Raw genomic sequence first — 25698 nt, 5'->3', positions numbered from 1 at the left:
GTGTGAATCCTTAAAATATTCATCATGTCTTAAATCCCATTACTTCCAACATGTTCCTACTTTGTATGGTAATAAAACCGCTAAAGTCCACATCCACCAAGACAAGACCAGTAGTAACTCCGTCAAAACAACGGTTCCCTACATGGAACAGGAGACAGGCTTCAAGGCTGTCTCATTTGGACACATTTCTGGTAATTCGGCAGGTACATCACCCATGGAATTTTGTTTCTTTTGCCTATTAAAACAGAACATCATAAAACGTCGAACCACAACGCTTAAGTGACTGTGGAAATTATGCAAAGACGAATGGGCTAAAGTAAATCAGGGTGTACCAAATAGAAGCCTTTTTCAGTGGAAGTTCCGATCGAAGTTGTGCAATTGTTCGACGCCAGAATCATATTAAACATGATCGGTGGTGGAAAAGTGGTTTAATAACTTAGGCCAAGCGGATGCAGTTCACCAACATAAGGATGAAACGGCCTTCTGTGTATATACCTGTATATAAAAGAATTTATCTCTCTTTGAAGCTAATTTCACCAAGGTAAATTTGACAAATTACTTGTATAACCAACTTTCGAAACTTGGAGATGAGTTTTTAAACGAATTGTATTATTGCATGTTGAAATGTTTTTTTGAGTAATGAAATGTAATTAGGAAGATAAGAAGAAATGTAAACGTGATTCCCGTAAAATCTTATTGCAGCTTTATTTTCGTTACAGACAAAAGCTACATCGTCACTTGACCAATTGTTCACTTTGCCAACGTGAAAGTGAAGCCTTTCATACTTTCATGATCGATACGGGTACCGCCCCTGAGACTGTTAGCTTTGAAGATGTAAAAGGCGAAGTCTCGGAAAATAGTGAAAGTGATTTAGAGAACTTGTATGAAGTCGTGGAAGTTTCTGATTTGCCGCTGAAGGAAACAGCAGACTCTGTTATTGACGAGAAGAAAAAAAACATTGTAACAAAGTTAGTGGCTACTAGTAGTGAGTATGGAGAAGAAAAGAATATCTGTGATATAAAGATAAAGTTGGAAGAAACTTGGCAGGATGTTCACGAAGCTCACTTAGGTAAACATTTTACTTCTTATCAGGAGAAGATAGGGTTGCCAACTAGCTGGTTTTTCACCAGCCTGACGGGAAATATTGCTGTTATTTTGATTAAAGCCGGTGACTGGTACAAACTTTTTACCAGTTCCTTTATGACCTGCTTTTCCGAATTTATGTCTAGTTACAAAGCAAGTTCATCTAGTTCGAAGTATAGTTTTTTTATAAACTAACTTTTATTCTGTAAATCCGAAACTATCACCTTTCACCATGTATCAACGATTAGTATGTTGTGCTCATGTGTTTAGATAGTTTTAAAGAGATGAGAGGGACTGTATCAGGAAAACTTTGAAATTTACTTGTAAGAAATTTTATACGTTTATTGAGAGTGAAAAAGGACTTCTTAAAGCAATTTCCTGTTGTTGAAGTATAAGTTTAAAGAATAAATTTCATTTTCCAAATCCAAAATTGTCATGTAAAGATTAAGATACTTTTGTTCATCTGTTTCGATAATTTTAAAGAACTGGCAGTTACTGGTAAATACAATAAAATGATCAATGCCGATTTCAGTTTCTCATTTATAGCACAATATATCTATTAAGCTTATTAGTAAAAGTACTAAGGATATGCAGAATACAGGTGCTATTTTCCTCTCTTTTTCTTTTCCTTTTTCTTTTCTCTCTCTCTCTCTCTCTCTCTCTCTCTTAAAAAAAGATTTTTTTAAGAGAGAGAGAGAGAGAGGGGAAAGTTAAGGAAGGAAGCGGCCTGGGACCTGAGAGAGAGAGAGAGAGAGAGAAAGAGATTTTTATTATTATTATTATGGAAGGAAGAAAGAAAGCAGAGAGAGAGAGATGGAAGAGCGGAACTTTTTTTTTTTTGGCAAGAAAGAACAAAATAATAATAATAATAATAATAATAATAATAATAATAATAATAATAATAATAATAATAATAATAATAATAATAATAATAATAATAATAAGATCCTTGCCCTCCCTCTCCCTCTCTAAAAAAAGAAAAGAAAGAAATACTTTCTCTCTCACTCTTTATTTTTTTAAAAAAAAGAAAGACAAGCTAAAAAAAAGAAAAAAATATATGCACTTTTGTTCACGATAGTAGATTTCCTTCCTATGGATGGGTCCGTCCAGAGATACGTACTTCACACTTAGACCTATATCATAGGGAATTTTGAGCTGGTTACGTTTTTTTTTTCTTCTTTCAGAGTTGGCAACCCTAGGAGGAGCGCGTAATTTCAACTGATACAAATGCTAGGGACAGTCAAATGAAAACTTTGAAAAATGAGATAAAATTTAGAAATGAAATGTGATTGACTTGAAGGTTTGTGACAATAATAGGCATCGTTTGAAGAGTGTCTGACTGATGTGAACACCAAGTGGAACAGTAATGTAAAATACACCAAGAGTAACAGCATTCTGTTGTTGTTTTATCAGCAAGGTGGAATGAAACCCTTCAAAATTCATAGAAGAATTAAAAAAAAAGAAAGAAAAAAAAAGCAGAATGTGTTCTTATCACTGCAGTCAGATTTACGAGGAAACTGCTTTAATTCTGTGACATATTGACTCTCTACTGGGCATGTTACGGGTGTTGCCGCCATTTTTATGCTACTGCTCAACATTCGTTTAGTGTTCCATTTGGTGCTACTCCCTGTCAGTTATTATTCAAGACCATGTTCGTCGCAACAAGTTCTGGGATAGATTGCCCCTCTATGACGCATGTTACGAGTGTTGCCACCATTTATACACTACTGCTCAGCCCTCGTGTAGCCTGTCCGAACGTGATGCTACCACATATCAGTTAGAGCTCAAACCATGCCTGTCGTTACTGGGGAATTTCAGGTCAGTTGCACGCTGTTTCTAAACTTCAACGCACTTGAAATTAAATTCTTATCGCTACATGGTTCCTAGCAGGCTAAAGGAGACGGTGATTAATGAAAATGACTGATGATGAAAGAATTGACGGAATGAAAGTAACGAGGGAAGGAGAGTAACCCGAGAAAACCTATGGACGGATGTTATCTACTGCAAAGTCGCATGGCTTGCGATCGAATCAGGGACCCCTTGCGCTTTACTACTGAGTCATCATGCCCCCTTAAGTACAGTTGTGTGAGCTTTATCATACAAGAACTCTTCTGGCATGTGAGTACTTAGCTACAGGTTGCATGACAACGGTACGTATAAAGTTAACCAAGAAAATTCTGTCGCTTTTTGTGGAGGTCTGTGTTCAATTGGCCCTCACACCGTAAGTTGAATGCGTATGGAGATAAGACGAAGGCCAGTTGTTGGTGTGGATATATCCAACATAGTACCTGGTTGTTGCAGTTTAGTTTCACCGTGAACTTGCGTAAGGACATAGTGAACGTGGGACCTCCACAGAGCGTCATAAGGGCGTGTATGCTGTACGAGTTCAAATTGGCCTGCAGCGTGGCGGAAGATATGACCACACGGACAGTGCAGCGGTGGTTTAAGAAGCTTAAGGACGGTGACAAAACACTCGAAGACCACGTGCCGGAAGACCAACACATATACAAAATGAAGATCTTCAGCAGCAATTGGGGCGAACGGTGGCCAGACATGTGAGGAACTGGGACTACTATTCAGTGTGAATGGAGAAACCATTCGGCAGCACCTCCATAAGCTTAGGAAGCACTACATGTTGGGTCGATGGTATCACATGATTTGACTCCGAGCCAGAAGGCAGCGCGAGCAGACATCTATGTTTCTTTGCAGTCTCATCTGAGGAAGGAGCCATTTCTCTACAGGGTTTTGACGTGATGAGAAATGGGTCCTGCATGAAGCTCCACGGCGCCGTCACCGTTGGTTAGAATCCCATGAACCGGTTGCAAAACAGCCGAAACCAGCACTCCACAACATGAAGGTCCTCCTGTGTGTTGGAAGGACTGCTCGCGGCATCGTGCATCGGGAAGTCTTACCAGCTGGTTAGAGCATCAATGCAATTCTGTACTGTCATCAGTTGAACCGTGTTCAAGAAAAACTCAAAACTGGAGCCAGCACTTCTGAATCCCAAAGGAGTCCTCCTGTTACAGAACAATGCTAAGCCTCACGTGGCTAGGACACCATTCTACGCCATGGATGGGAAACACTATTGCATCCGCCATACTCCCCAGAGATTGCACCGTCCGATTATCACCTGTTCCATTCCTTGGACAATTACCTTAGAGGACGCCAGTTCAAATCCCTAGTAGAGGTGCAAAATGCACTTGATACCTTCTTCGCTTCACGGCCCAAGTTCTACCGCGATGGAATCCATGACGTTCCAGAACGTTGGCAGAAGGTCGTCGATGCTCATAGGGACTATTTTTGATCTTCCAGGTGCCCTATTGATGTTCGAAGGTGATGGGTGAAAAAGCGAGAGAACTTTCTTGGTTACCTTTATAATTATTATTATTTAACATAAACAAGTGATAATGTTAAATCGCCTGTTTTCTGTTAAAAGAAACAATAGTAATAATAAAATAGTATTAATGTCATTCTCAATATTCTGATCTTTAATTTTCTGTACGTATGAGGAAAACTATTTTGTAAATTATAATTATGTGTTTTCTAATGGAAGAATGTTGTTTCTAAAACAAAAAAAAAAAAAAAAAAAAAAAAATCGTATCTATAAAATAAACTTACTAGTGCCGAGGATGTATTGTACGAATGGTGCTGAAAGGGAACGTATTCTGTAGTGTGTACGTGGATCTGCCAGGATATGATGATTACTCCATTAGGTCAAAAGGTCTTGAATAGAGAAAACACCATAGTTTAGTAGCCGCTGCTTGTATTCTCACCCGAGCGTTGAGGATTGAACAAGTTATTACATGCGTATTAACTCCTTCCTTCGCCAACTATATGTAATCGACATTCAAAAAGCAACATCCGAAATAATCTAATATTGACAATCTCAGCACCACAAATATTATACCAAAATATACTTACTTCATAAATACGATTAAATTTCGTATATCAGAATGGCGCAAACCATGTGCCTAACACTCTAAAACACGCGGAAGGACCTCAGAAATCACAATATCACAACTGAAATATATGAGCAAATTTAATGTTACCAGATGTTTTATACATATATTTTTACATATTAGGTTTGGGTAAAACTAAGGCTTAAAATTATGTTAGTGTTCACCATGAGAAATATCTATATATGTAGCTAATTGCATGCTCGTTTCACAGTTCCAAGTTATTTTGCAAAGAAGACACCTCCAACATCTTCATCCTACATTCAACAAGGCGCGAGTGTAATGCATGTATGTCACTTCCCGCGTTGTCGCTCTGGCCGCGATAGTCTCGCGTGACTATGACGTAACTGCAGGATGGTAGCTTGTCATTGGTTGTTGGTTGTTACTGAGATGACCTTAGCTGCTAGGCAAGGAACGTGTATGTGATAAGAGGTATCATACACAGCGGTGTATAGCAGGCAACAACATAAAATATTAGAATGAATTGAATGCAATCTAATAAAAGAATAGCAGTCTTTTACAATAATAATTGAGCTTGTAGAAATGTTTAGAATGCGGAGAAAACGCTGCAGATAAGTTTATCCTTAAGGAATATCCTCTTTAACCTTAGTGTACCTAGTAGTAACTTAGTGTACTTGTAGTAACCTTAGCTACAAGTTATATTCCATACAGATAATTCCCAAAATAATGTTAACACTTGAAGAAAATTTAAGCTTACTTGATTAGTATGGCGTGGAATCATCTTAGCCTGCATAACAGTTCTTACTCGTTGCAGTTCTTACTAGAATGGAGGCATTTATGCCAGGAGTGGTTTCAGAGGAGTGTACCATTCCTCATGCAATGGAGCATTCAGTTTCATCAGCGAGAATGGTGTGAATATCTGCTTCGGAGTCTGCTTCGGTTTCAGAACTGACCATAACTGTTCAAGAATGTCCATATAATCACTGTCAACAATGCGGCTGTATCACAGAGCCAATGCCATGTTTCACGAGTGAAAGGTCGGAGCATAAGCTTTTTTTTAAGCCTTTCGCTACACACAAACACGCCCAGTTGTTACAAATAAAATGAAAAGAGACTCAACGGACTATATTACACTTTTCCAGTTATTAGCGATCTATTCTGTATGTGCATGGCAGCATTTTCGATGCGGTAAAGCGTGGTTTGATGTAATCAGCGGTTTGGAAATAGCAAAGTGACGTCGGATGTGTAGGTTGTGTAAGTCGAATTGAACTATGATTGTCGCAGTGTGCTGTTCCAAGTGCTGATTGAGTTCCAGTCACTTTTGCCGTATTCACTCCGCGGTCCATGATGACAATATTCAATGCTCGCAATCTCTGTCACTGAGGCTTCTCTCCTGTCCACTGTTAGTCTTTATCGATGTTTTGTCATGAGATCTGTCAGGGCCGTCATTACTTTGTGGCTTGGACACTGTTCCTCGAGATACCAGGAACAAACTGGTCATTTACATGCATTTGCACCAACGAATCGCGCACCCACGATTTGCTCTCTTTGGAAGCTCAGGGAAGTCTCCCATTTTCCATAATCAGACGTACTACAAACACACTCACAGTGTTATCACCTCACACATTTTACATGTTGGAAATTGTAGTTGTTTGCTTTATTTTGATAACCATCTACGAGGGTAAGTCAACTGAAAACCATAAAAGTAGAAATAAAAATCCGTATATGGCGCCAGTGAGCTGTAAGTTGGCATGCCTGTTTACGATAGTATGCCGGATGTCTCCTAGGTGGCAGCAGCCGGCAGATGCACAAACACCGGCGCAACAACAGTTCAAAAATGGCAGCCCCACTAGCTACATGCACCAGCGAGGAGCAGCGTTCTGTGATTCGGTTTTTGCGAAGTGAAGGTGTGAAACCGATTGACATTTTTAGGCGAATGAAGGTTCAGTATGGAGATGCGTGTTTGTCACAGCCACAAATCTATGAATGGTGCCGGAAATTTGCAAAGGCACAGGCTCGGCGCGTAGTGACTCCAGAGACCATTGCAGCCGTTGAAGCCATCGTTTTGGAAAACCTCCGTGTGACAATAGACGAAATTGCAGCATGTGTACTGTACACATGAGTCATAGATCGGCACATCATATTGTGAATGATGTTCTCCAGTTTCATAAGGTGTCTGCAAGATGGGTGCCCCGACAACTGACGCCTGAACTGAAACAGCGACGTGTTGATGTGTGCGAAGACCTTTTGTGGCGTGCTGAAGTGACGGTAATGCCTTCCTGTCACGAATCGTCACTGGTGACGAAACATGGGTGCATTACCATCAGCCTCAAACAGACCTCGCACCGAGCGATTTCCATCTGTTTGGTCCGCTCAAAGAAGCAATGGGCGGCAGGAAGTTCCACTCCGATGAAGAGGTACGCAACGCGGTGCACGAGTGGTTGCGCCGTCGCCCAAAAGACTTTTTTTCTGCAGGTATTCAGGCTCTTCCGAAGCGCTGGCGGACTTGCATTGAACGAGGAGGGGACTATGTTGAAAAGTAATTTACTTCTGTACCCTGTGTGACCAGTAAATAATATTTAAAAAAAATAATTATGGTTTTCATTTGACTCCTCCTCGTATATGTGATAGTTTTTGTTATCTGTATGTTTAGAAATATGGAACTTTTTCTTTCATCTTGATAAGAACTATAATATAAGTAGGTGACATAGATTAGGAACTCCACATGAATATATTGTATTTTGTGTATTTCATTGCAGAATCGCAGAAAGAAGTTGAGAAAATCATCTCCGAAGTGTGTCGTCTGTGTGCATGTACAACGACTGACAGCGTTCCTATCTTTGATTATGAAGGACTGCATGAGAAGATAATGAAATATTTACCTATTATGGTAAGGAACCTTGTTCTTTGCTGTGATGTGGAAACTTGTTATTATTAACATTATTAGTATTATTTGGTATTTGTGTCTAAAACATGGGAAAACTGATAATATTCTCAAAAGTGGGCCAGAAACACCCTTGATTAGATTGGGTTAGTACGACGCGGAATTCACCGCTTTTATGCTTTTGATTCTGTGGCATTAAATCTCAAATTTATATAAGATATTGAGTTAATTATAATGAAAATCTAAATAATTCAACGCAGAATTAAGTAGTGAAATATTACATACATACAAGAGTTCTGGGAGACACGTAACAGTATGAAGTATGTACAGGATTGGAAAATCAAACAAAAATATTTCTATAATGAGATTAATTATTTATTCAAGAAATTAATATTACTTTCACAAGAATGAGAAATTACTAACTAACTTCCTACTAACAAAACTGCAGTTTGGTTTCGTCTTGGGCAACGTTTTTCACGATGTTTCAGATTCCAAAATCGAGTTTTCCCTTTCCTCATAGGCAGGGGCGGCTCTAGGATATTTATACCCTAGGCGAAAAACATGTCTGCGCCTCTATAATCTCCTTTTCTCCCAAATCCAAACCAAAGTGAAGCTTTGTTACCCCGTACATGTTCACCACATCATCATATTGTTACCAATTGTTTAAGCATTAAATAAAATAAAACTTACTTCCAATGCCTCTCTCTATAATATTAATAAGTAATCTACAAATCTACAAGCCAATTATTTTTAAAAACATTTTTATTGGTGTGGGATTTGGAATGAAATTTTACTAATATAACCACGGGGTAACAGGAAGTTAAAATTTTATTGTAATGTAAACCATGTCGATATCCATTGTACAGGGTTTTCATAAAGTATGGACGGATTTAATTCGCTTATAATTTACATAAAAATGCTCATATTGAAATCAAATAAAGTGCAAACGGTAGCGGAAGGATTAAATTTTTACCTGTAATCTGCACCAGCTCAGTTCATTCACCGCCACACCTCCAACTGGGCGCCATTTACGTCCACACATTCGCGTAGGAATCGACTTCTGTGGGCTGTTGATAATGCTTTCCCTTACCCTGCTCACTGTTGCAGGCGATGTTGGCGGCCTCCCACTTCGAGGACGGTCCAGGACGCTTCCTATCTCCAAGAACTTAGCATGCCACTTTCGGATTGCACTCTCAGTCGGTGCCGGCTTTTTGAACTCTTTGGTGAACTTTCGACACACCAGAATTGGTGATTTTAGCTCTGCGTACCACAGAACACATTGCGCTTTCTCTTTCACCGACGCCATCTTTGATACGGAAAAAAAAATAGTCTTCTCAGAGGAGTTTTTCATTTATTTATTTCTTTAAAAGACACACACACCAATACAGCTTACAACTTACTTTTAACAGTCAACATTGAAACAACAATGAAAACAACAATGGATGGAATTTGGTATGAAACTGACCCTTGCCCTCCCTCTCCCTCTGTCAACGTGTTCAGAGTTGCCACTTATCTAACATTGTTGCCAACTAAAAATTTAATCCTTCCGCTACCGTTTGCACTTTATTTGATTTCATTATGAGCATTTTTATGAAAATTATAAGCAAATTAAATCCGTCCAGACTTTATGAAAACCCTATATATATATATATATAATATGGTTGTAATTCTTTATAAAAAATTCCATGGAGAACGTGTCCGAAAATTTAATGTTTGTCTGTTTAAGAAACAAAAGTTAAGAGGTATACTATAAACAGCTTTGTGTTTTGAACAATTTATACGTCAATAATTAGTCTAAACTAGTAATAGAAAGTTTATACTTACATATAATTTTTGACTGAAGTAATTTTTTTCTACATTCAACAAATATCACAGAAAAATCAGTTGTGTTTGCACCAGTGTAAAAAAAAAAAAAAAAAAAAAAAAAAAGTAATGTTGTGATAGTACATTTTAATATTTTTCAAAAGTCTCTCACTCACTGTTTGAGATAAATTGAGCAACAGCATTTGTAACTTTAACAATACCTTCCTTGCTTTTATATTTGCAAACTCTTCCACTAGGACTGTCGGGTTTACTTATCTTGCTAACTCACTTTCAGTAGAAATTGTGGCTACACCTATTAGTCTTTCCTAGCACATTGTAGAACGAAGATAATGTTTTAATGAGTTTTAATTTGAAAATAATAATAATAATAATAATATCCTTCGTTCTACACTAGCCACGGACACTTCCAACGTGAACAGTTCAGAAATCCATTTTCAAGACCATGGTGGTAAATGTAGCTTGGGACTTCTTCAGGGGTTGATACTGAGTCATTAAGATGATGATAAATTCCTCTGAGCTCAGAACAAGTCCTAGAGCATCAATATCACATTCTTTCACACCTTCTTTATTTTCAACTGTTAAAGCCTTTTCCAAGTTTTCATACAACAGTTTGATCTTTGCTGCGTTTTTGTTTTTGAGATCATGAATTTTGTACAAAAATTCGAAGATAACACATACATCATTGAACTGGGAAAATCTTTCTTTGACTGCATTCATAGCCGTGTCTTTCTTTATTTTTTAGAGGGGAGAAGGAATTGTAATCGAATTATTTTTCTTTCAGTTGACTTGTTGAAGACGTCACGTTAGTCTAGGTGGGTTTGAGTGCAGAGTTGCCAAACTGAAAAATTGTTTTTTATATCATTTATTTATTTTAACAGATACAGCATAACGAGTGCCATTTACACAGAGAAACGTTACAAACATGTATTAACAATATTAAAAATAAAAATAATAATAAAAAAGATAAAGCAAAAATGAAGTTTCTTAATTCATTTTTAGTTATTTTGAATTTGTGTAATTATTCGTGAATAGCTTAAAAAATGTCCACATCAGTTGTTATCTGATTGATAAATTCGGTGCTCTGTGAAAGGAGGACCTTTGAATAATCGACAGTCTAGGGCCGGAAAGGAGAAGAGGGGTGGGTATTTGGTGCTACACGGGTAGGAATGTGAAGAAATAATTTTTGAAGTAGGGCATCAGACCTGAAGTTTCCATTGACTACCTTATGTAGAAACTTTAGGTCAGTAACGTTTCTGTGAGCATCCGGAGTCTGAATATCCAGATAAAGCAGGAGAGCTTCTATAGTCATAGAATGAACAGTGGGAACACGGAAACGTACTATGGTCAGATAGATGTTCCCCCTCTCCTTATAGGTGAACAGTAATCGATCTTAGGTGATCCCATTTTTCATTAACTACCTTTTCCTAAATATGTAGGGCGCTGGGGAACGTATGTTTTGGCTAACGTTGATAAACCGCACCTAAAAATAAATGCCTGCAATTCCGCCCCTAAATGTTTCCGCCCTGACGAGCCGGCCCTGCTCATAGGAACTTAGAAGACTTTAGAACTTTTTCGGACGTTTTCGTTACTAAAGATGTGTTACTTCGAGCCTGAATTGCCTACTAAAAACTAATACAGATTTAATATCTACCTAGCTAGCTACATATATATATATTATCGTGTCGAACACAATATCTTAACACTGCACTTTACTGATATGCAGCACGTATATATATATATCTCCCAGAAGGAATGGAGGGAATGAAATTAAACTTCAAGGTTTCAAGTAAATACAACTTTATTGTAATGAATACAATATCAGATCAATCCGACAACTGGTTTGGTTGTATAAGCGTAACATGTGCTGCATATCAGTAAAGTGTAGTGTTAAGATATCGTGTTCGACACGATAAATAATGATTTGTGAAATACTAATGATAATAATAATAATAAACTTGTTTTGGACACGATAAATAATGATTTGTGAAATACAGGGTGTGATTGAAAAGTACCGAAACTTTTCCCGCCGCACGGCTCCCTGGCGTTCGAAAAATGTGAGGAGTGGGGGAAAATGTGCGCGGGGCCTTCCTCTTTCAAGCGGAACTTGGCCCAGTGCGCTGCGAGCAGCGGTTGAGAAAGCATCGCTGTCCGCGCGAACGTCGTTTTGGTCGTCGGTACGTTTTTTGAGCGCCGAAAATGGAGTCAAAGATTGACCAACGCTACGCCATCAAGTTTTGTGTCAAACTAAAGAAGACATTCACCGAGACCCAGGACCTGCTCAAGGAAACCTTTCGGGAAGATGTGATGTCCCGTACTCGGATCTTTGAGTGGCACAAAGCCTTCAGGGAAGGCCGGGAGGACGCCGATGACGAACCACGTTCTGGGAGACCGTCGATATCGAAAACCGATGAAAACGTCGACCGAGTTCGCGAATACCTGAACCTGGACCGTCGGACAACCCTCCGGGAGATCAGCGAAGAACTTAATTTGACATACTATGCAGTGCAAAAAATTGTGACTGAAGAATTGAACATGCGGAAGGTGTGCGCCAAACTGGTCCCCAAGGTGTTGACCGAGGAGCAAAAAGAACTGCGAGTGAAAATGAGTCGTGAAGTGCTGGATTGTGTGGAAGCCGGCGAAGAGTTATTAGACAGTGTGATCAGTGGTGATGAAACATGGTGCTACGAGTACGACCCCTCGGTGAACGTCTTTTGGCGTAGCGTTGGTCAATCTTCCATTTTCGGCGCTCAAAAAACGTGACCGACGACCAAAACGACGTTCGCGCGGACAGCGGTGCTTTCTCAACCGCTGCTCGCAGCGCACTGGGCCAAGTTCCGCTTGAAAGAGAAAGGTCCCGCGCACATTTCCCCCCACCCCTCACATTTTTCGAACGCCAGGGAGCCGCGCGGCGGGAAAAGTTCCGGTACTTTTCAATCACACCCGGTACTAATAATAATAATAATAATAAACTTGTTTTTGTAGAATAGAATTTCTGCTGAGATTCTTTGAATGGGGGACAGATTTTTACAAGTCTCTTAAAAACAACTATGTGTGAGTCGTACCTAGGAAGTGCTTTTTCTTTTCTTGAAGGTAATTTTGCGTAGGTGACTGTTAGGATTTAAGGATTCCCTGAATTTTTCATACGGCTCAGAGGAGAAAACCGATATATAACGTCACACCAAAACGCTCGTTTTTGTTGTTGTGATGTAAGCAGTGCATTTTTGCATTGTTTGATGTTGTGTATCTCTGTAACTCAGAATTTTTTTTCTGAGATTTTTGGTATGTGTTATATTTAAGACTTGTACACGATGGCATCATTAAGTTACAAGGAAGGAAATGTCCATTAAAAGTACAAAATATCAATTAAAATTTGAATGAAAGTTGATAACAATAAATAGTACAAAATACGAAACTGATTCTAAGATTTCAGATTCTTCATTACCTTTTCTCTCCCAAAATTCATTATATTTTGAATTTTGGTCTTGTAGGTAGCAGCAAACGATGACCTTCCGTTACGGGTCTGCAGCACTTGTTTCTATCAATTGGCTTCATGGCATGATTTTGTAGAGTCTTGTGTCAAAGCAGATAAAGTGTTAAGAGAAAATGCCAAGACAAAGAAAAAGGTATGTTCTCTCGAGATAACGATTAGTTAAACTGTTTTTTTTTTCGTACTTCTTTCTCTCTCTCTCTCTCTCTTTTTTTTTTTAAATACTCATTATTAATTATGTTAAATGCAATTTATGAACTAAGATCACAGCTTATGAGTATCTGTCTTTTTATTTTATATCTTAAATTCTTAAACCCGAGAGTAGTTTTCAACCATTTACATAGAGTAGTCTTGCAATGTAACCAAGTCAATTAAGGAGAGGAAGAGTGGTTAGTTCTTTATCCGTGTGCCTCAAAAGAGCGTATGGGAAAATGTAAATATGGAGTTGGCTGCATAAAGGATACACACACAATCACGAACCGAGACGTTTCATTAAGCTGATATTCATTTGCCTACTTCAGTTGATATTCTTCCTTACTCATTGAAGTGTGAAGACAGATTCTTGTCAAATGTTTCAGTTGAACTAAAAATGCGAATTACTTTTAAGAAGGTTTTATCAGAGTTGGTCCTAATATTCATAAATAAATTTTAACCTAAAATGTGACGGGTGTTCAACTGAAATTTAGGGAAAGCTAGCAACATTGCATACAGTTGTAGAGGCAACCAAAAGGTGGCAGCAGTACGTGGCTCGCTGTTTGTAGTAACAGCACATAACATGGTCAGTCGAGACACATCCGCAGAGTAAAGGAGGAGCTTGAAAACAGTGTATGTGTACACCTTTCCAGCATAGTGGCTAACATGTGCTTTCTATACGTGGGATCCTGGGTTTGACTATTCCCGGAAGGTCTTTTTGCCTCGTATACTTTTTGTTCAGTTTAGCGCAGAGTTTCAAAAAACACAACCCACCTGTGCCCATGTGGGTTTTTTCGGGTTTAACTGTTTGTTTTTTTTTCGAAATATTTCAATGTCTTTGGGGGTAAAAGTGTTAAAATGTGATTTATATTTCAGGATTGTTATTGTCACAACTTGCAACAATTTTCTATTTTTTCACTGCTGTTTTGAAAAAAAATGGCCGTCATTTGGAAATTTTACATTGGATCGCCGAGAAAATCTTACAGCAAATTTAGAATGTCTCGTGCTTCTACCCTCAAAATTTCAACTTAAAAGTCCGAAAATTTCACCCTATAGCGTGGATATCCGAAAATTACGTTTTATAAAATGAATACCTGCTTTTTTTATTCTTTTTTTTAATGGCCGCCAGTTTGAAATTTTTACGTTGGTGTGCCGCCAAAATCTATACAGGAAATTTAGTGTGTCTCGTGCTTGTACTCTGAAAATTTAAACTTAAAAGACCGAAGTTTGTACCCTGTACTATGTGTGGCAGGAAAATGAACATATGTAGGTAGAGTCATCCCAGGAACCTCAATGACCTTCGCCAAATATGAATAGCAAATATATTAATTTAAAACAAAGATATAATTCATGTTTTTTAAAATAAGTGGTTTCAAAATGACTTATATCAAATAAATGTATTCCAGTGTAAAATAAATGGTTGTATTGTTGAAGTTTACTTCCGATACTTCGTCCTTTCGATTACGAGAATTTCCCGAGCACTTGTTGCAAGACGGTTCTTTCTCGAAAATTAATTTAGAACAATTAACAAAGATATAATTCATATTTCATAAAGTAAATATTTCAAAATGCCTTAAATGAAATTAAATGTCTTCCAGCGTAAAATAAAGTTTTATTGTTCAAGTATTCACTTCCGATGCTTTGTGCATTCAGTTGCGGGAATTTCCCGAGCACTTCTTTCACGACGGATTTTTCCTGAAAATGCAGCTTTCTTTACAGTACATCGAAACTTCCACTAGTACGGGAGTTTAAATTAAGCACTTGAAATAGTAAGCGTTACGTAGTCTTCGGAACTCCAGCATTAAGCTTCTTAAATTTGACAAGAATTTTTAATCTATTGCTGGTTGATTCTACAGAATGCTTATTTGAAAAGTAGCAACAATGACTGAACTAAACTATTGTTGTTCGAAAACCAAATTTTACTGAAGAATACTTGTGTTATCATCAAACTTAAGAAATAATACTAATAGTTTTACTAATATATATATATATATATATATATATATATATATATATATATATATATATATATATATATATATATATATATATATATATATATATATATTTACTGATAGTACGGTACTGGTACCTATAGCCCTAAACTCGTCAAACGTATGAGGAATAACGTCCCTCGGCGTTGCCGAGCACACTTTTTACGGAAAGTATTTTCTAAAATATAAAATTCCATATTTTACTTCAGATAGATTATAAGTGTAATCCATACATTAATTTGTTCTATAATTATCTCGAGCTAAGGTAAGTTACTTTTACTCATTCAGCGCGTCCAGAATTTTGTAAAAATCTTCTTTTCAATGTTGTTGTATACCTTAACGTGAAAGCATCTAATTCGCCCAAGGAAAGTCCAAAATCTGATAAAAATCACTTTCAATGTGATCACCTTAGTTCTACCAATATTATACTAACAAAAGCTCAAAAACCTGAGTGGGTTTCATCGGGCTGGGCCCACTTCGGAAAACCCTGGTTTAGCTTCACACGATTATGCTTCGAGTCTAAGGGAGACGGCGATGACATACTGTAAGGGTTAATGACATGGGTGGTAATAGTGGAATGAAGAAAGTGAGAGGAAATTGGAGAACCCCGAGTAAGCCCATGTAGAATGTATTAACACCACAAAGATCACTTGGCAAGAGCTAGAATCGAACCGAGAACCCCACGTTCCGTCGTACACAGTCAGAGATCCCGCTTTAAATATAACATAACGAACACTGTGCTTTCGCAATCTCTTATAGATCATCTGTCTTACATCAGAGATCTCTCTCCTTGTAACTGTTATGTTTTCCTTTATTGAAAAGGCCTGAGGGAAGAGCGTTCTACCTACGATCAAGCTGTTCGTGACTCTACGCAAAAGTGGTTCGACCATTTCCCAGTTTTCTTCTTTGCGGAGTTCAACGTAGGGACAGATGTATGAGAAATGAGGACCCTTATCTGTAGACTCTCGAACTGCCGTTAAACTGTAGTCGAACTGCCATTATAATGCTATCGTTGTGATATATGTGGGTCGTTCAAGGAAGAAGTTTCCCTGTTTTGTTTTGGTGAAAGTACGAGCTTAATAATTGACATGAAAGTAGCAGTGTGTTGTTTCGTTTTTCTCTGCCTTTACCATACAATGTAATGTTCATGCGGGCTACCCCACGCATGCGCGGCGAGTGATTAGCAATGAGTCATGCAGTGAAAAATGTTCCCTGACCATCAGGAGTCATGGCGGAGTAACGTGTTGGCGGTGTGGAGTAAAGAGATTCGTTCAGTGACCCAGTATGAGTAAGCAAATGACTTTGCTCCTATCGACATTCACAGAAAGCTGATTGTTGTTTATGAAGACTGTAATGTCCCATACAAATGGTGCAAATGTGGTACAAATTGTTTTCTAAAGGATGAAAAAGCATATTCAATTAAGATCGGCCCGGTGGTCCATCTCTAGTCAGTGACGCAACATTGGTTGACTAAATGAATCCACTGATGTTATCCAACCGAAGAATCAAGGTTCGTGAAGCGGCTGTTGATTTGATACTTCTGTCGGGACTGCACACAAAATTATCTAAGAAACACTGGGATACGTGAAGGTTTCATCGCGTTGTATCCTACGGTAACTCACTGAACAGCATCGCAACATGTGCATGGCGTGTTGCCTGGATTATCTGACCCGATATTACAATGAAGGGAACAACTTTCTTTGTTGTATTATGACTCCGGATGAGAGCTACGTTCATCACTACACTTCAGAATTCAAGCGGACGTCGAGGAAAAAGTTCAAGGCTCAATCATCTGCAGGTAAGGTTTTTGTGACTGTCTTTTAGGATTGCAAGGAATTAATGCTTACATAGTTTTTGAAGAGAGAGGAAACAGTCAAAACTGCAAGTTATTGCCAAACACTGGAGAAAGTGAAAAACGCAATTCGTCGCATACGTCCTGTCCTGGACTCCTTTCTGCTTGTATTATTCTTTTAGATGACAATGCTCGTCCCCATTCGGCAGCGCTAATACAAGCTAAACTTCGAGAAATGAAATGGGAAAGGTTACCACATCCCCTATAGCCCTGAGTTAGCCCCGAATGATTTTTCTCTTGTTTCCTCAACTGAAGTCCCAACTGCACGGCCAACGTTTTCAGAATGATTTCGAGGTTCAGACATCTGCGAAATTTTTTTTGCAAATGGATTTCAAAAGCACGTGCAACAATGAGACGAATGATTGTGCCGTCGCCTTGGGATTACATTGAAAAGTGAGAAAGGATCGTGCTCTTTGATGCAACTTGATTTTTGTCTGTGCCTTAAGAAATAATATTTTGGCAACATAGGGTAACGTTTTCCTTGGACGACCCACGTAGTTTGTAAAAGTGGTGCGAGGAAATACTAATTCCGTTGATTGCGTGTGTAAGAGGTTTTATTTTTTCTTCTTACTGAACTGGGCTTGTTTGTTTGGAGTTTACCGTTCCTTTTCAGGAGTGAGGCTAAGTGAGACGTGAATCTACAGTTTAAGATTTTTTTAAAAAAATATTTCTTAGGCCTCCACATCCCCCTAATGTTGACTCTATTTTCATGATTTATTATAGAACAGACGTACTGCTTATTTGTTCTCTCTCTCACACACTATTTATTTATTTATTTATTTATTTATTTATTCTGCTCTCGTGTTTGATTTATTCCCCTTTTGTCTGAGGTGGGGAATTTTCTTCTTAGTACGTTACCTTAAACTTAAAAATGTGCTCACCTTTTTATATTATTTATGTACGAGGGTGATTCAGAAAGTAATACCTCCAAGGTGATACCTTTATTTGTGTTTGACAGATAATACCGATACAGGTATCATTGGAAAGCTTGCAATGTCAGCAATGTCGGCATTATTTTTCAACATACAATAGAACTCCTCTAATCCATCACCTTTGGGGTATGGTCGAAACGCAAAAAAGATCGAATTATCAGAAAATACAGAAAAAATATGGATTTATGGTATAATAAACAATCTCTTAACTCAAGAATCACTGTATTGTTCTCTACAGTAAAAACAGACGAACAGTAATTACTAAAAACTGCATGGTACAATACAGAAAACACACACAACGAAAGAAACGATACAAGAAATGACGGAGCACTAAAGCGAATATGCTGTAACAGCAAGTAAACAATAATGCCGCGACGGCAGTAAACGACAATGGGCCTCGTGAGTCAGTAAACGACAATGGGCCTCGTGAGTCACCGATGAGTCGGGATAAGTTCGGCTCGAGCACGGTCGGATCAACCGGAGTGATGTACCAGCCGAGGGGGGACAAGAGGGATTTTACGGTAGTCCCCATTACTGGCAACACACTTGCGCCAATGCAAAACAAGGTTTTTCATGCCGTCGGCGAAGAATTGTGGCGGCTGCTGGCGACACCGTTGCCGAACTGCTGGTTCCACTTCCGCGTCACAACTGTAGCGTTGACTCTTTAATTGATCCTTAAGTTTGGGGAAGAGCCCAAAGTCACAGGGCATAAGGTCTGGAGTATGGGCAAGATGGGGCAGAATGTCAACAAATCTTTGTTAGTAGATGGGACAACTTTGAATTTTTGGCGTAGGAGAGGACGTGTGGTGGTACTCCATCGACTGACGCATCGTTTCCGGGTCGTAATGGTGTATCCATGACTCGTCACCGGCGACAAATGTTCCTGGGCGCACAACCTTCCGCAGTCAGAAATTCAATGACAGCCCTCTGTTTCAACCGGACGTCACCACTGAATGCCATGGATTGCTCAATTACTCTGGAACGAGAAGAGATAGGAAGGTGAAACAAGTGATATTCTATAGCTTAGACATCAATGCATTAATGGTAAACAGTTCAGAATATTTGCAGTACTATTGACCAAGTAATGGGCTTGGAGACATTACTTTCTGAATCAGCCTTGTATTTACTTTTTATTACAACTCTCCACGTGATAAAAGAAACAAAAGACATTAAATCATAATGTTTTTTTTTTTTTTTTTGTTTTTTTTTTGTCTTAAGTCTGTCTAGGTCTAAGTTTATTATTTGTTATTGTCTTACTTTTCACTTAATTACGAGGCACGTCCAGAAAGTAAGTTCCGTTTGGTAATAAAATTAAATTGTGTACAGATACAGAAAAATTATTTATTACACAAAATTCTACAACTCTTAAACTACTTTTCCACATAACTGCCGAAATTTTGCAGGCATTTGTCATAGGTGGCACAAGGTTTTGTATACCTTCTTCATAGAAGTTTGCCGCCTGTGTTTTCAACCAGTTGGAAACAGTTTCTTTCAGCTCGTCGTCATTGTTGAAGTGTTGATCGTGAGATTTTGAGAAATTCAATACCGAGAGCACTAATTGTAAACCTGCGGTTTTCCTGGATCTTGCCATCAATCGCGTGAACCAGTTCTTCTGTAACCAAAGATGGACGCCCACTTCGTTCTTCATCGTGCACGTCACTACGTCCTTCATTGAATTGTCGGACCCATCTTCTCACCATTGAATCACTCATCGCATTTTGTCCGTAAACATCGCAAATTTGCCGATAAATTTCACTTGGTTTCACTTTCCTCGCATTCAGAAAACGAATCAGTGCTCTGATTTCACAAGCGGCGGGATTTTCAATCAACACCGACATTGCAAACAAGCACAACAAAGCGTACGTGACTGACAGCGATCTCCAAATGGCGCACGTTTCTTCTCCTTGATACAGAGCGTCTACCGCGCATGTGTGGAACTGCGATCGCAGCGCTGCAGCGGAGATAAATTGAAACGGAACTTACTTTCTGGACGTGCTATGTATTTAGTCTCTTCTTTTCTTTATCTTCTTTCTTCTTCCTTTGATATCTCCTTTTATGTATATGTGCTTTCTGTCTGTTGCTTAGTTTCTCTCCTTTTTGATGTTTTCATAATTTCCCTTCGTGTTTTTTTTTTTTTTTTTAACTAACTTTGATTTCTCACCTTCGTCATTTATTGTTTGTTTCACGTAGGTTTCACCTATTGTTTGCTGCTTTCTTTTACTTATTGATTTTGAAAGAATTATTCACAACTTATTTCTCATAATTATTTCAACTTAATCACTACACTTTGGTTTTTCTTCTGGTTTTATTTGCAAATATTCCTATTTATTTTCACTATTTCTAACACATCATTATAATTATGGATTATGTTTAATCTCACTTTGATTTTTCACCTTTTGTTCATTTGTACATTGTGTTTTTTCCTCTAAACTTTCACTACTCATTAGGTACTATTGATTTACACACACAACACTTACGCTAATTTTGGTAATATCATGAACGTTATTTCACTGAACACACTAACAAAACCCCATATATGTAAATTCGTTAACGTATTACAGGGTGTATCATAAAGGACTTTACAACTTTGGAAACTCATTGATTTATTTATGTAGCTTATAGACATGGTTTTGGTGTCATTTCATAGCAAAACACATCAAGCTTTTTACCTTATACAGTGAAGTCTCTTTAATTCGAAGTCCAAGGGGACACGAAGAAAATTCGAATTAACCAAAAACACTAATTTTAAAGTAAAATCAAGGGGAAAAAATAACTGTACTGTATGTGATAAATTAATTAACATGTAATGAACCTTACCTTTAAAGGACAACATTTTCGTAAGGAATTAGAATACACGCCGCGATTTGACATTGTGCATAATGCACGCCAATACATCAGAAACGAATCTGCTTAGATTTTTGTCACTGCTTTTAGTTCAGTTACAAAGAATTGCACAAATGTCTCGTACAAGTCATTTGCTAGTGAAGGACAGGGTGAAGGATAGAGAATCCACCACCTTCTGTGGATTCTCTACAGCCGAAGGGAGTCAAGCGGAGGTAGTACCAGCAAACAAAGCTTCCGTTTCCCACAATCGCTTCTCGATAAGATAACAGATAAACAAACACCAGTTGAAATTGCATTGTTCTGTTTGCTATATGTTGAACACTGCAATTTTTCTACTGTAAATACTTCGAATTATCCAAGACAGGAGGTTCAAAAGTTCGATTTACCCTCGATTTTTTTACCATTGTTTTAAATACAGTCTTTAACAGGAATAAACTTTTTTTCGAATTATCCAATAATTCGAATTAACCAAGTTCGAATTAAAAAGAGTCCGCTGTACCTAAAGAGGTTTATGTGGGTTCCATTGGTGATGTGGCACACATCCCATCTGAAGTCGATTTCTTGCCAAACCAGCTGCAGCATGTCAGGCACGTCCTTTACCATTTGTAATTTGTATGGTTTGAGATGCAACCGTTTTCTCAACACACGTCAAATTGTCATGTGTGGGACGCCCATCTGTCGAGAAGCACGCTGGTTTGATTTTGTAGGACTGTTCACAAAGCTTTGCTCACTTGCTCTACACCGTCTTCAGACGTACGGGGACGACCTGCAGATTTGTTGTCCTACCGAACATCCAGTTTCAATAAAACACGTTTGCTACTGATAAATAGTAGGTACTGGAGGATCTTTACCATACTCTGTACGAAAATTATGTTGCACAGTTGTCGCAGACTTGGATTCTACATGCTAAAACACACAGCTAGCATGCTCGGGACTAGTAAAGACAGCCACCTTTGCTACAACTGCTACAAGCGCTTGCGGTAGCTTGTTTCTGAATTAGTGTACTACATGAGTCAAAACGTGATGTATTTTTTCTATCAAATGATACCAAAACCATATCTGTAAGCTAAGTAATCAATATGAGTTTTGAAAGTTGTAAAGTGCTTTTTGAGTTGTAAACTATATATATTAACTCTTGATTAACATCTGAATTATTACCGTTTGCTCTTGGAATTCCTTGTATTTCATTGATTTACTTAATTTGTTTGTAGGCAATTTAAAGTTAATTGCATTATAATTTTTTCTTGTTTTCCCATACTGTTATGTACTTTACTACTTTTTCACATCTGTCGAATGTCGGTCTGTCGAAAAGTATACCATTTGTGGTCATTCATTCTCGTAGGTTGCTTCTTTCTTGTTTTATTTTTATTTTTTTTTTAAATAAAATTATCACAGTTCCATACCGTGTGTTCTGGATCTTGGGGTTCCCCACAGGTACCTACATCATTATTTTCTATATGTACTATTTTAAATGGTCTGTGTCCTGATAAATATTCCATTGTTTCTTTTCCTATACGCTCTCTTTTCTTTTTTATATCTCATGTGGATATATATGTCTTTTTAGCTCAGATCCCTTTCAAGTATTTTTTTATTCCATATACGTATCTTCTATCAATTTATTAGATTTTTTCTCACTTTCTGGTATTTTCCGTATGATTTCTAGAATTTTATTGGTATTCTAGAATTTCGTAAATTTTACCCATGATTTTATTGAATTTTTCAAAACTATCGGATGTGCAAGCTTTTCTAATGTTAAAATATTTGTTTTCTGTCGGAATTTTTCTCATAACACTGATCAACAAATTTTAAACAATTTTCGATAACATGAAAAGCAAGTATTATTTTATACTAATTTTAAGATTCTGATTTCTGATATTGAACTAGGAAAACACACACACACGTTTTTTTTTTTTTTTTTTTGTTATGATAACTGTATTTTTTCTCATTGCCATATAATTTACATACAGATTTGACTTATTACAAAGACCGTTGAGTAATGATTTTACATTGTTTTCTTTGCCTTCTACATCTAGAGTTGTAAAAAAATATGCGAACATAGTTCAACACAATATTAAGTATAATTATAAATTTAGAAGTTTACATATAAAATAATACGTATATAATACAATAAGTTTAATATATAATATATAATAAAGTTTACGTATATAATATAATAAGTTTATATGTAGTATAATTGGAACACAGTGAAAAGTTACCAAAGTGTCTTCTTGAGGTTTTAATTCTTTCATTTCTGTGTTGTAAGGTATTCTTTCTGCAAAAGCCAACAATAGCATTCCATCGTCCCTGGATCCCATCTTCCTTGGGAGTGTTCTGCCATCACTCGAATGTTCTGAAATGTCTCTCGTTGCTCATCACTGACGTCACCCAAGTTTTCTGGGAAGAGGTTCAGATGCGAATAGAGAAAATGAATTTTCAGTAACATTTGGCATTCCCAAATTTCTCTAATTTTCCAGAAGGTTCCCGACTAATGACTGGCATGAAATCTCATTAATTCATCTGATTAATGAGAGATCAGGATTTGATTTCGTGCCAATACATGAACAACTTGTGTCAATTAATCGTTTCTATTATCGTTCCCATTATCCTGTTAATAGGTGAAGACAGAAGGGAACACCGTAGTCTTAGAGTGTGGTCCGGATTCGATTCCCGGTCGGTGCTTCCCAATTTTCGGCGTCAACCCAGTGTCGTGAGGTGAACTGGGGAGTCGGTCTAGAAAAGCCTCCGGTTCGCCGGTTAGTGACAGGGTGACGCAGTGCGCTTACCATGTGTTCGTCGTTAGGCTGGACCTAGTTCAGCCGGCCGTTGATAGATGGCGGTAGAGCAGACTAAGGCCCACAATTGGGCTGTTACGCCAAATTATTATTATATTTTTTAAAAGATAAAGACAAAAATTTGGTGAGTCTTCCTTAAAGTTTTATCTGCTGTCTTGAGCGAACATCTCTCATCTGGATTACTTTACTTGTATCTTTATTTCCTCATTCTCTCCTTGCAAACAGCTTTAGAAACTTCATCCTATGATAGTTGTCGATATTGTTAACTAAAGACAATAACATTAAACATTACAAGGCGAGTTTAATTTTATTTTATGTATATTGTGATCTTTACATACTATAAGCTATCGTTTGCGTATTTATTTATTTGTTAGCATGAAGAAACGCTACGTGAAAAAGCACTCACAGATGTGATAAATTTGGAAAACGAAAGCGCTTCTTATTCTCTTAAGAAAGAAGAATACTTCCACGAGGTTCTGTCAAATACTTCAGGTCATGCTAATGCTGAGGCTGAAAGCATCTGTCAGAATAATGCTGATACCTTGGATAATAACAAAAGGTGAGTTTCGTATGCTAGAGCTTGTAGAGATGAATAGAATGAGTGTGCGTTATCTGTTATTTTAGAGATATTTCAGAGAGTATACCCTTAATATGTAGTATCGAAATAATCAACATCCGTTCATTAGAAATCATTGTTTCATTGGTATTCTAACTCTTGTAAAGAAAAAGTACTATTTAGTTTTTGTCTTGACCCGATCTTACCAAATTTTAAATCGAACAGTAAATAAGACGATTTTCACATTTTTAGGACATTTTCACCCCGATATTTTATTTCCACTTTCATTACATGGTTATTCTACAGTACAATGACAATACTGAAATATCTTCCATCTGTAATACAAGCTCTGAATAGTCAATAATTCTTGAACTTCGTTGTTGGCTAGCAAGGTCGGTCTAACAAGGGAAGTATCAATGAGCTCATATCGAAACCTACCGTAAAATTTCACTCAGAGGAAGGAGGTCCCACAGAAAGACCACACACGAAAAACTATTGCTACCATTGTTTTTCTGCTTAAATTCTAGCCCAAAATCATGTATCATATTGCCCTATTCCTATTTACAAAACTTGACCTGCATTCAAGATGGCGGATTTCTAGATGGCTGCCGTCAAAGTTCACCTTACCGTACGACTTCCCCTTAGGTATAGTATGTACCCACATTGTTGTTATTGACTTTTCCTTATTAACAGGCAGTTTACAAGGGGCAGTACTGAACGTATTGTGCAATTGTCGACATGGATACGCGACATTCCAGTCTGCCATTTTGGTTATTTCCACTTCAAAAACGCAGCTGCTTTTTTTGTGTGTGGTCTTTCTGTGGGACTTCCTTCCTCTGAGTGAAATTTTACGGTAGGTTTTGATATGAGTTTATTGATACTTCCCTTGTAAGTTTGAAAACATACTGAGATCAGTTCACCTTGGCGTTCACTTTTCAATTCACCTTTGATGATTCTTAATAATTTCAGCACATATAGGTATATGGTATAACATATAAGACTGTAGCACCTCGCAACAGTCTTTGCAATTTTACTACATTCAAATTTGCTTGATTGTTTTCACCAATCACCTCGCTACTCTCAAGCTCTGATTGGCTCATTGAGTATCTTCCAATATCTTAGAATAAAAATATACGAGGGATGATCGAAAAATAAGGTTACAAAACCTACTATGGCTAGTGTGAGACAACTGAGAGATCAACACACCTCATGATAGAAGACACTCAACACTAGTTCTCGTTGTAATCACAGTTGTTGTTCAACTGCTTATCACAACGGCAGATAAAGTTTTCTGTGCCATTTGCATAGAAATCCGCGTCAAGTTCTCGTAGCCACCGTGAG

At 37.8% G+C, this 25698-nt stretch overlaps 1 protein-coding gene across 4 annotated transcripts in view; it reads left to right on the top strand.

Moving 5' to 3' along the window:
- The window catches only part of LOC145663975 (uncharacterized), a 67105-nt gene that overhangs the window by 9343 nt on the left and 32064 nt on the right, over positions 1-25698 (top strand). For all 4 annotated transcript variants that reach the window (XM_081730232.1, XM_081730231.1, XM_081730229.1 and 1 more), the window contains exons 3-6: positions 720-1069; positions 7760-7890; positions 13197-13331; positions 24176-24360. In XM_081730232.1, coding sequence (XP_081586358.1) covers positions 720-1069; positions 7760-7890; positions 13197-13331; positions 24176-24360 — 801 coding nt within the window. The remainder of the gene's footprint in view (positions 1-719; positions 1070-7759; positions 7891-13196; positions 13332-24175; positions 24361-25698) is intronic.

Source organism: Thermobia domestica, chromosome 11, assembly GCF_964235325.1.
Source record: "Thermobia domestica chromosome 11, izTheDome1.hap1.1, whole genome shotgun sequence".
NCBI lineage: Eukaryota > Metazoa > Arthropoda > Insecta > Zygentoma > Lepismatidae > Thermobia > Thermobia domestica.
This window is presented reverse-complemented; position numbering and strand designations above follow the sequence as displayed.